The sequence below is a fragment of the Papilio polytes genome, unplaced genomic scaffold (genome assembly GCF_000836215.1).
Source record: "Papilio polytes unplaced genomic scaffold, Ppol_1.0 DF823980.1, whole genome shotgun sequence".
NCBI lineage: Eukaryota > Metazoa > Arthropoda > Insecta > Lepidoptera > Papilionidae > Papilio > Papilio polytes.
In genome coordinates, this window is record NW_013525224.1 from 2,909,046 (window position 1) to 2,921,521 (window position 12,476).

At 33.1% G+C, this 12,476-nt stretch overlaps 2 protein-coding genes across 2 annotated transcripts; one reads left to right on the plus strand and one right to left on the minus strand.

Moving 5' to 3' along the window:
- Positions 1-5,878: 5,878 nt before the first annotated feature.
- Positions 5,879-6,827, minus strand: LOC106101533. The gene is made up of 2 exons (XM_013280784.1): positions 6,555-6,827; positions 5,879-6,299 (listed from the first exon to the last, which is right to left on the minus strand). The coding sequence occupies exons 1-2, from the start codon at positions 6,648-6,650 to the stop codon at positions 5,913-5,915; spliced, it is 483 nt and encodes a 160-aa protein (XP_013136238.1). The 5' UTR covers positions 6,651-6,827; the 3' UTR covers positions 5,879-5,912.
- Positions 6,828-7,747: 920 nt separating this feature from the next.
- Positions 7,748-8,609, plus strand: LOC106101463. The gene has a single exon (XM_013280701.1). It carries the CDS (start codon positions 7,917-7,919, stop codon positions 8,607-8,609), a length of 693 nt encoding a protein of 230 aa, XP_013136155.1. The 5' UTR covers positions 7,748-7,916.
- The last annotated feature ends 3,867 nt before the right edge of the window (positions 8,610-12,476 follow it).

Genomic DNA, 12,476 nt, shown 5'->3' on the forward strand with positions numbered 1-12,476 from the left:
GTCTTTGTCATTAAAGTAAAAGAGAAAAGAGGTTGAATCTGTTATTTTTTCCGAAGTAAGATGGATAATACATTACTTGGATTGATCAGACAAGTTACAGGTTAGGCTTTTACTTATAATGTTACTATTTGATTGTTCCATTATAACATTTACTGCCACAGGAATCTTCTCAAGTGAAATTTGTGCTCGTTTATAATAAGTCATAAAGACAACACACGAATAAATTACATCATAACTAAATGTGAGCCGAATATTAAAACACCCGAAGAAATTACTTTCGCTGGTTTGACGTTACATATTGCTTGAATCATCTCAAATAACGATGATTCGTTTTTTTTTTAATATTTCGAGATTTATAAGCTTCTAAGTCTTTGTGTAATTAGTTCAGGAGTAAATGTGCTCCACTTTTCCCTTATTCTCCTTTTTTGAATTAATTAGTCATTTTTTGTTTACATGATTAGCAATTTTACTTCTTACTAATATTATAAAAGCGAAAACTTAGATGGATGAATAGATGATTGATGAATAGAGAAAATTTATCATAGATGTAGAGGATACTCTGGAAGAACACATAGGCCAATCACTTTTGTTTTTTTTTTATAATTCCACGCGGAGAGACCCGGGCGAAAGATAGTATAATAAAACTATAACATAATTATTTATTTAGAGTTCCGATTGGCATAATACTATAAGAGGAAAATCAAGAGATTGTGTATCCGAATGTGAGTATCAGAGACATGATTCATGCAACACTTTCTTTTGGGTTATTCCAAGTGACATTTGTACCAACAACAGATATTTCAATATTCGATATTACCACTGTTTATACTAATTTTTCTTTATCGGAGAGATATGACATTTTATATCAGGCAAAAAGATGGGGTACGCTTTTTCCTCATAGACCAATGACCTCGTTAAGTTTACTGGAACTAGATTAAATGCAGCTGTTTTCTAAGTTTTCTAGTTTTATAGATAATGAGAGAAACGGGAAGTAAGGAAAAATAAGTGAAATTAGATATTCTGACTCCGGTATTGAATATTTACATAAACCAAAACAGAAGGAAAAACTTCCATAGAAAATTGCATCTAGTACTCATCCAATAAGGCTAACTCTACCTTTGTCAAAACCATCATGAAATTTGCTATTACTAAATAAATAAAAACCTTATAGTTACAAAGATTTCGACCACACAGTTTTCTTGTTTACAGACAGAGCGGGTTCCAAGCGAGATCCACAGCGACCTATTTTATTATGACTATGAGGGGTGAGGGTGGTTAAGAGGTGTTATGCGAGAGTAATTAAAAGACATGTAACTTTTATGTCAGACACCCTGGACGGTTGCCCCTTTACGCCCTGCCCTAACGCCGCCACAGTTTTCAGATGTTGATAAGTTTGTCCAAATTATTCCGTTGTTCTACATAATGATTATCAGTACCAGGTAGTGAACACGTGTTAGACTTTTTCTATTTAGACCCGACACTTGAGCAGTGGCAGTGGACCCGGTAATATTTGTCAATTTACATCTTCGCTTAAGGGTAACTGTAAACTCGGAATGCGTGCTTCTCGCAGTTTTCACCTAAAACGACCCACATTCACTTACAAATGTTGATATGTATAATAATTATAAACTTTCTTAAAACTATTATAATAATTTGTATAAACTATGCATGACTATGGTTATCAAAAACTTTAGAAGTTAATTAAAAAATTAACGGTTGGGATAAAGTTCTAAGCATTTCCTACACGTACCAGATTTTTTTAATAAATATTGATATAATATCAATTATTAATGACCTAATTCCTGAACGGAAAACCGATTGGATTTGGTCTAGGTACTATTGGAGAAAATAACATGTAACATATATACTTTATTTAATAAAACTTTAGTAAAAATGTTAAAGTGGCGTTGAAGACCTTAGTAATAAAATAGTAAACAAAAATAATGTAAAACGCAAGCGATGCGAGTGGGCCAGTGGGACAGCGAAATGTTGGCTTTCGTTGACACCGGTCAATGGCGGCCGCTTGTCGCGTGTTGACCTACAAGGACGCGCATTCCGATCACCATTATAGGTTATAGGTAAGGATGATTTACTAAACTCAAGGCCATTGGATTAGGACCTAAGTACCTTAACATTTACTTATAATTAGCTGGAAATGAAAAATGTCCTAAAATGTTTCTATTTTTAATCTGGCAGTTGATAATTTTTGATTAAATTAAAATTAAGATAAAAAAAGAGGAAACCAGTATCATCTTTTTATTTGATCATGCAATTGGCGCCTTCCGGGATTCATAACAAGATCAATAGAGTCGTCTGATGCTCATTAACTATTCAATTATGTCTTGATTTTTATTATAATTATAATATTTTAATATGTAATAAATGCGAGGTCGTTGTAACGGATTGGCCCACTGACTGCTAACGGCTTTCTAACTATGATATCGCAGTGAACTATCTTGATTCTTCAAATCACAAACTTACAGGTGCGTACTAAACTAACCAGTTTGACTCCAACTCCAACTCTGAAAAACCTTTTCATAGTTTTCAATATTTTAAACATTTTTAGTTTAGTTACCCTTTAGAGGACTGTTTTTTTAAAATTTCAATTGCATCTTTAAAATTGATAAATACATAATTTGAACTAAGCAAAGTTTTGAATTGTTAGACAAATTAACGTCACAAAGAAAGTGAAGACTGGTCCCGATGTGAATTAGAACGCATCAGTCGTATTACATACCTTTATTATGTGACAATAACTAACTGTAAAAAACGAAATACTAATAAGGATTCATGCCCTAGTAGAGTAAGAGTAAATAGGAAGTTTCCAATTTAGTAAGGTTGAAAATCTAATGTTATTTGAGAAGAGAATTGAAAAGATACAAGCTAAGCTATTGAATTTAATATATCAAGGGTTTGGTTTCTTGCACTACTAACAATGATCCGTACAAATGGATAGGTATTTGCTTCGAAGTGACAACTTTTGCTTCTTTCTTTGTAATAACACTTAATTGTATCTCTTACTAGTTTCAATACTCACCATCGTCACCAACTGCGACCCTCATCGCCCAGATGGTGAAAAAAAAAACAGGCACAAAATAGCACGTTTTATAGCCTGTCCATATTTAGAGATCAGTATGTCACAAAAATAATTGTTCGCACTCTGACATACAGATATGAGCATCGGTTTGAAGAACATTTTTTTTTGTAATTCCAATTGTTAATCCAGTGTTATATTGCAAATGTTATAGTAAAGAAAAGGGAGATCTTATATGTAACAATTGGATCGATCGCGTAGTTTTCGCACGCTTTCCAGTGATTGCAGCCACTGTCGATACACATTATCGAAACATGCATGAGATACCATATTGATTAAAAATGTAGTTTCTTAAAAGTAATTTAACGTCTGAATTTAAAAAATCAAAGCTTTAATTTTACTTTACTTGATTAACAGTAGTTGATTTTAAAATTTGTTCACATTTTTAACATCCTTTCAGATTCATAAGAAATGAAAGCATTGTTTATGATAATTTGGTTTATCCGTTTTATCTCTGAAAAGAAAGAAACTCGGAAAGTTTTACTTTCGCTGAATATAAAACATTATTTTTTGTTAGTCAATAAATTATCAAATATTATATTAATATACGACGATATTACACATTTTCACCTCATAAAAAATGAAGTAATCGATATTGCAAGAAATATTTTATTGCAAAAATGAAAATTTTGAACTTAATATTGATTTAGTTTATTTGAACACTAGTTGTTAATCGTGATTTCGTCTGCGTGAAAATAAAAATAATAAAAATGTAGCCTAATAATGTAGTTTTTTAATGATGAAAGAACTTTTGAATTCAGCCTAGTAGTTTTTGAGTTATTCCAAAACATAGAAAAATACAAATCTTTCCTCTTTATAATTTTAGTATAGATAGGCTTACAATCTAAATCAGAGATCCTGTTATTTAGTTGTTTGCTCCAGTAAATATAGAGGTCTGTGTGATGTGCGGTTTGACCGTATGAGTATAGTTCGATCTGCGGTCAAATAACACAGGAAACTATAAAACTGTATTACATTGACCCATTTTATTGACACTTATGTCTCTCTTTTCCTCAAAGACGATGTGAGGGATCACATCTAGTCGAAATTCAGTTAGATCTACATATCTGTTTAGTGCATCGTTCGATACCTCAAGTTCGAAAACCCTGTATTTTCAGATCTAACGACATTGTTTGTAGAAGGTGCTCAACTGACATTAACTTGTCCTAAACTTTTCTGTTGTGGCTCTTCGCTTAGTGTTAACTTAATGTATGCTTTATTGTGGAAAACAATAACAAACACTGCCAGTATCTATACCGAATAATGGGTTCTTTTATATTACACTTGGTTTCGATCGCGGCTCCGTCCGCGTGGGATTACAAAATAATAAAAAACACAGCCTACGTTACTCACTGATAACGTAGCTTTTCAATGCTCATAGATTTTTGAAATCCGCTTAGTAGTTTTTAAGTTATATCAATACATACAAAAATACAAATCTTTCCACCTGAAATAGCAAATCTAAATTCTAAATTTAACCTATTTGTTAAACGTTTGGAAAACCATCTTTTTGATAATAGCCCTTGAATAGAATATTTTATTTATATACAGTATATTATGTATGTATGTATTTTATATAATTTTACAAAAAAAAACATCTCATAAAACTATCCTACACCACTACGACACTCTACATATGTTGTATTGTAAATTGTAACCAGCGCACCCGCGGACAAACCAATTATATGGTTTTTGCGGGGCATATTTGTGCATATTTTTTAATTTGTTTCATGTAATATTTTCAATAAATAAATAAATAATAAATTCCTTTTTGTAACATTACTATAGATAAGTAGATATTAATTTGAAGCCTTTAAAGACGTACTAGCAATTAACTTGTACTTTCTCCCTAATAAGAGTAGTTTAAAGAATATTAGGCAGTTTGTATTTCTCGTACATAATCTATACTAAGGGTCACCGTGTTAAGATTAAACGACTTTTAGCTGCGGCGTTTCGATGGCGACAGTTAATATATTCTTTAAGAAATAGACAACACGAGAATAATTGTTAATTTGATACATTGCTAATATTTCTGAAATTACATAAGTAAAGGTTAATATCCGGCAACAAATCTGCTGTCTAAATATTTAATTTGCGTAATATTGTGATGTAATACGTCTGCCCCATGAGACTGCGCGGCGGGAGTCGGTCTCGTATGTAGTTTTTTAGAAAATATACATATGATAAGCTTTATTTATATCCTCGACATATTTAAGAATTTAACTAATTGTTCTGGCCCTTTGAAAGTTATTAAATTAAATTAAAAGGGATTCAATCAGATTTCATTATTCAAATGAAAAAAGTCGCGGATCCTGAAATATATAAAACGTATTGTTGTTTCAGTGAAAATCCACGCTTATGCTTTTTCTATACTGCAAGTATTTTGCCTTCATGTCTGCTTTATCGAATGTATTCGGCCAATTGCAGTAATATTGGCCCTTGACTTTAACGTTGTTATTATAACAGCTTGATAGAGTGATATCTGAGACAAAGAGGCTAATGTGACACAGTGAGAGGTGATGCAATAATTAGGTAATAGTGGTTCAATAGTCGCAGTGGATGTGAGAGGCGTTATATAAAACGTAAGTAGGTACATGAAGAAAGTTGCGCGGCCATTGGAAAGCTCGAGCGGACCGCCTGCGAACGACTGATTGATTAATAGGGCTGCCACATATCTTGTATAATAGCTTAAAATAGTGTCTTAAACGGTTACATTTTTGAGATATTTTATTTAGTAAAATATAACAGAAATAATGTTTCGAAAGTCAAGAAGAAATAAAAAATTTAAGACTATTAACTTATGAAATTCCTAAATTAATTACTCATTCAAATTGCAATTCTTGTGTCGATTCTCGCAGAAATTACTACGACTGTTAATTTCTTCAGATGTTGGTAGATGCCGGTATAAAATTGCAGCGCCTGTACGTTCTCGAGATTTGTCGTTTGAATTGTCTTCACCGAAAACAGTATTTTGCATTTTATTTATGAAAGGCGTTATTTTACAAACTAGTAAACGTATACAGCTTGTTTCTTCTGTGGATTCTTGTTGTATCATTTGTTCAATCAGATCTGATAGAGATTCATTTTTAGCCATTGCGACGAGATCTTGAAGTCTTCTAGATTTTTTATTTAGAATCCACGTTGTGGGATCCTCTGCTCGATTTGGTCTGCCTGGTCTTCGGGCACCCGTTAAGAAAGTTGAAATCTGAAATTGGGTTTTATTATATTTTTACTATTATTCACATATTATCTAATTTTGTGTCAAGTAACCTAGATCGTAGATTTTTTATAAAGGGGGCGAACGAGCGTGAGAACACTGAGGTGGCCAACGACGCCTATAAATATCACCATGGAACTACAGATGCTTTGCCGACCTTAACTATCATTAGGCAGTATTTTTTATTGTAGAAGTTTTTAAGTGCCGTATAAATGTTTTAGATTAAAAATCCAAGGTACTTACCATTTGTGCAACAAACACAAGAGCATTAACAGCTACTGCGCTAATTTGGTTCGGTTGAAGTCCCAACACACGAATTACATGTCGCCAAGGTGACATGGGATTTGAAGCTTCGTAGAGGTTACTATTCGGTCGATCTTCTTGTGAATTTTCGTCACTATGAAAACTTTCTTCATTGGATTCCAGGTTCGGTGGTTGTTTTCTACGCGGACTAGGATTGTTAACAGTATTAAATGCACGAACAACGAAATCGGCAACTTTTAATGCTACCGACTCTGAACCTGTAATTTTGAAAGTATAGAAATAAATGAATTGCTGCTGATTTTATGGGTTGAAGCAGTTTCTATGTTTTGTATATCATAAAAAGGTATGTATATCTATAAGTTATAAATTAGTTACACTAAGTAACAGACATGAATAGTAAAAGGTTTTGAAAATTCAAAATTCTTCTTAAATACCATTTTTTCCAATATCAGTATCAGCAACCGTAAACTTTTTATTAGTGACAAAATTCAATCGTACTAAAAAGAAATAAGAAAACCTTACTACTTACCGAGAAAGTCATGTGCAAATTTCATTCCAGTACTCAATCTATCAAGTATACCTTCCCTTCCATAGTTTTCATCAGCAAAAGTTATCGGTACAAAAATAATAAAAAGAAATAGAGAATGTAACGCCATCTTGAGGCGAAAGGCGAGAGCACAATGTGCTTGGAGACGTTCAAAACGCACGGTTCGTTTCTCATCGTAATGGTTGCGCCTGTGCAAACGCAACTGTCGCAGTAGACCATTAAATCCATAACTAATTACGTTCTTCATATATAGATACATGATGTTTTTTATTCTTCATATTATTGTTCCATAAGTTTTCTTGTTTCCGGCATGAAAGTGTAGATAAGGTATGCTTGTTACTTCGCCGACGCTAGATGGCGTTGTCTTACTACAGTTGTACACTCTCTACGTTTGAACAATTCGTTTTTCACAACATGGTGTCTTTCTCCTTAAATTACTCCCCCTTGTCCAAAATATATTTCATTCAGCCTTTAATTTTACATTTTGAACCATACTGTATACAGGCGAGTGGCGAACAAAAAGTAATCGTACAGCGAGCAGATACAGTCTTTATATCTATTGTTTTAAACTAGTATTCACGTAATGGCATTTGCAAACAATTCTAAAGCTTTTAAACATCAAAACCAGAATCTCTAGTAACCTGATCTATTTTAACTTTATGAAACAAAGTAGGTACTGAGTACTTTAAATATATACAAATAGTAATTAATGTTCCTAAACGACTGGACTGATTTAAATATCTTGAAAGGTTATAAGAACACTAAAAACTGTTACTTATTAATTACATAGTGTGATGTTCTTGTTCATATACCTAGAAGTTTTCTTGTTTGTCCTATTTTCAACCGTTAGACAACTATCTCGCTTCGCAGACCATGATAATCTGTCACCAGTCAGTTCTCATCCAAACAGTCGATCTGTGTGCATCATGCTAGTATTCCCCAAATTCATATATTTCACTGTAATAGTTCATTTCACATTCGCTGATATGACCACAGAAGAGATTCAAGTCCTCAATGAACTGCCTATAGATAAACTTTTAAGAATAAAGAATTCATTAAAAGAAGTATCAAATACGGATAACATTACTACAACCGAATCAACGTTTGAAAACTTCGGAGCTCAAGCAATGGCGATGCGATCGCCTGTAAAGCGTACAGATTACGAAGACGGATATAAAAAAGAAGTCAGTAAAATAAGTAATATATTCTCGATGTCGGTGACTACTTTAGCTTTTCTTGCATTTGGTGGATACTTACTCTGTTTGATCGTGCAAGCTGTGAAGTCCAAGCATTCGTATAGTTCTAATGTACCGCAATCAACGTTTGTTTTAAATGCAGGGATAAAACGACCTCAAACATTCGCGTCGTACGGCAGAAGGAAAAGAGAAACTGAAGTGCCAAATGAAATTGATTTACCGCCTGAACAATTATTCTCAGCTTTGATACAAGTATGTGAAGGATATGCTAAATGGAATAGAAACGATTAAAGTGTTTTTTTATGTACCAATTCCAACTGTTATATTAATGACATTTGTTAGTTATTTTATTGATTATTTAATAAATTACATACATTTGTTATTACAGTCTTTAATTTTTAGTGTTTTCGTGGTGTAATCTGACTGTTAGGGTAATCGATTGTGCTAGAAACAGCACATCTAAGTAAAATGCCTATTATTTTTAAAAAATGCTTTCCACAAAACAGTGTTTATATTAAAAACAGGAAACCAGATTGCCCCTCAATATACCTACAATCTGTAAACGTTTTCAAACTGTCAAATAATCACGCTAGCACCTAATAATAGCTGTATCTTCGTTTTAAAGATACTATTGTGAATCCCGTTCTAAATTCGCTTTGATATAATGCGTTGGTATAATAACTTGTATTGTGTACGGGTTAAAGTGTAAAATTGCGTGTTATTTGTAAGTTTTTTTATGATATTTTGGTATGTTGTAAGTATTCAGTGTTGTTTATAAGAGTCGGTAATGAGGGGCGCTGTTTAAGATCTGTCATCGGCAGTGCTCCACTGTTTACGGGCCGATACCAACATAATTCGTTAACTTCAACATATTTGTTATAAAAATAACTTACTTTGTTTAAAATCTTACATCTATTGGGCATAAAGGTTTAGTTTATTAATAAATTGTCGGTTAAATAAATCTTGAGTATAGTTAATTACGAAAACTTAACTAAACACTGAATTCTTGCATCATGTAGACTGTTTGTACGACCTCACGTTTATTTCATTAAATTTTATATACCAAAGTTATTTTAATTATCGTTATATAATCCTACAAAATAAATGACTGGAAAATTAAGAAGAAGCCACCAATCAGGCAGTTAATGCACATGGTTATCACATTTTATGCAAATAATTGTTATTTAAAATCTAATACGACAAACTCTTGCTAACGCAGAAATCTCCAAAGTACCCGTATTATGAAAGTATAGCTATCACTTTTATCTCTACGCAAAAACAGGAGTTGTAGTCATGGTATACAAGTCATTTGAAATAGGTTATTTTAAGCAGCGTTTAACTAACACTTCTTATAAAAGGTAGTGAGACTGGGCCTCGTCGCCGGTGGCTGTAAGATAAGGGTTTGTACACACTACACATGTCGCTGACGATGACGGCTCGCAGCGATTGCTTTATTACACTGGGAACTGCACAACTTTTTAGCATTATTTATATTACATCTTTTCAATCTTTGTAATGTATTGCTTTGTAAGGGTTAATATAAAATATGGAAATATCCGTTGAAATATGCATTTTCAATATTTATTATAGAAATAATACCAGGATATACAAGTCCGTGTTTTCGTACCTTCGCAATTACAATGGTAGTGTTTTATTGCAATCGATAAATACCAGATATAAGACAGTAAGAGTGAGGGGGCGTTTGGGTCAAAGGTTTACGATTGACGACTCTCTAAACTAAATTGAATTTGAATCGAAATCGCCTCGTAAAAGAACTCATCGCGGTTCTTTACAGTCGAATGCAAGCTGTCGCGTGTAGGGTAACAATATGTTCTTAACATATAAAACTGAATTCGTTATAATATGGCTCAATTTAAAGTCATACTTCGTGACGAGTTTTTTGCTCTCATTATTGTAGCTTACTTTTTTGATGACCATGTAAAAGTAATCTCTATATTTTCTAACGTTAATTACATTTTGATAAATGCAAGAAATGTTATGCTTGAAACAAGTAAATTTGTTAAACATAAAAACATTGAAATAAATGTCTTAAAATATTACCCTTATTGGTTTCACTATCATAGTCACACTGTAGAATACTATTAAGAGCGCGCGCACACCTGCAACTAAACTATCGAACAACTGTTTAGAAACTTTGATTCCTATGAGCTTATACCATGCGCACACTACTCGATTTTTAGTTGTGCAACTAAACAGTTGAATTGACTTTTACAATTGACAATTTTAAAAATGACAATTGCACAACATATATGCGATAGTTTAGTCAAAGGTGTGTGCCCGCTCTTGAAATAACGCTGAATCGGCAGTAACAACACAGTTTGGTAACTGTAGAAATGCTGAAGTTTACGCATAGTTCTAACTGAACAGTCGAACTGTTCAGTTAGAACTATGCGTATTTACCGTTACCGTTACCGTTACCGTAATAGTAATCGTGTGTAACTGGCTTTAAACGCATTATGAGGTTTTATGCAATTTTCTGATAGGTATTTTTATAAAAAGGTTGGTATAAATTAAATTACGATGCAGTAAAATTAGGTAGTTGGTATTTTTAAATCATTCTATTCAAAAGACAAGCTTTCTATATCACACCACAACTGGAATGACATATTTACAATGTCATACAAGTCATGAATTAGCCATAGATATTCTAATGGGCTGTTCGTTAGATATGCTCACATAGCTGTGTAAACCCGGGGGCGTAACCATAAGTAATATGTAGATACAGAAGTTCTGGTGCCGCTGTTTGTGAACGGTGTGAGACATCTATGCTAATTTGCTAATAAGCTCCTGTGAGACTAATGGTGGACAAGTCTGATGAAAGGATTTTACGTTGTAAGGTAAATACTATGGCGTACAAATTTTCTCAAATTAACAATTGTTAATTAGTCGTTTTTATCCAAAGTTTTTATTCAAAGATATGTAGACTACTTTTATTTATGTGCTTTATTTTATTTGTTCCAGAAATGTTCGTTAACATAGCCAGACTTTATCCGAAAAAATCACAATAACGAATATGGACATAAATATTAGCTAAACCGAAAATAAACAGGTAAGTTATTTAATAATCGCATATCACAACAGAGCTATGTTGTTGGATACGACATAGAAGGTTTCTAACATCAATGTTATAGGAACAGCTGCAAAGTTAATAAATTTCAGATATCCAATCAAATGCGAACTAATGTTCCTGTGTTGCCTCATTCATGTATTCTGGTGTAGCCATTTAGGCATTACGTTAAGTAACCAACAATAAATATCTCAGCCAACAAAATACATCGCGCACTCTGTTGACAAATCCCGCAATAAAATATAAGCATTTACAATAAAATTAATTATTATTTACACGGTGGACCGGACGCCAGAGCCACGGTAGTGTGACGTGGACAAGACTTTATAAATATTAAATTAATTTACATAAACTGAAATAAATGTTGATATTGTTAGACTACAGGCTAAATTATCAAAACACAGTTTTAGTGATTTCTTGTGTGAAGTGATTTCTTTTAGTTTTCGTGTGTTGCCATTATTTTTCTTAATAAAGAAGAGGAAAAGAAGCATTCCTTAGACCTTTAGTTTTAAAAATCTTTACGATGGTATGTCCACATTACATCATCAGTGGTTGAACCATGTTGGGGGTCTAGGGACCCCGCGGCGGCTTGCCTTATCGCACGCTGCGCGGGACACCACGCTCCCTTCCTCCTCCCCCCTACCACAGCCATGTAGGGCCACCATTACCTTACTCTTTAAAGGTACCATTTCCGATACAAATGCCCCATTAAACATATTTTAATGTAATAGAACAAACTATTGCTATCAAAACTGTTGTAACTTACATTTTGTAATTATTTAGTACTTTTTTATGTAATACAAATGTAAATTATATGAATGTTGATATGTGAATGCTTGTATTGCGTTTCGAAATTTCATAAAAAATATTAATTATCGAGTTAACAGTTTGTTAAATTAGATTGAATCGTTGGTCTTTAATTCAAGTTCATGAACGGATCAGTATTGGGTTGAATTTTAAATATTATCGTATTTATAATAAAAATAATCAAAGGGGCACACCTTAGTTCAGTTCGATGTTTACGGCCGTCCCGCGGCAATCATAACTCCTGGTGGAGCCTCCGCGGCCAC

Coding starts and splice junctions, on each gene's coding strand:
- LOC106101463 (XM_013280701.1), top strand. CDS start 7,917: ATGTTCTTGTTCATATACCTAGAAGTTTTCTTGTTTGTCCTATTTTCA.
- LOC106101533 (XM_013280784.1), bottom strand. CDS start 6,650: ATGTCACCTTGGCGACATGTAATTCGTGTGTTGGGACTTCAACCGAAC. Junction 6,300..6,554: donor TTGTGTTTGTTGCACAAATG/GTAAGTACCTTG, acceptor ACCCAATTTCAG/ATTTCAACTTTCTTAACGGG.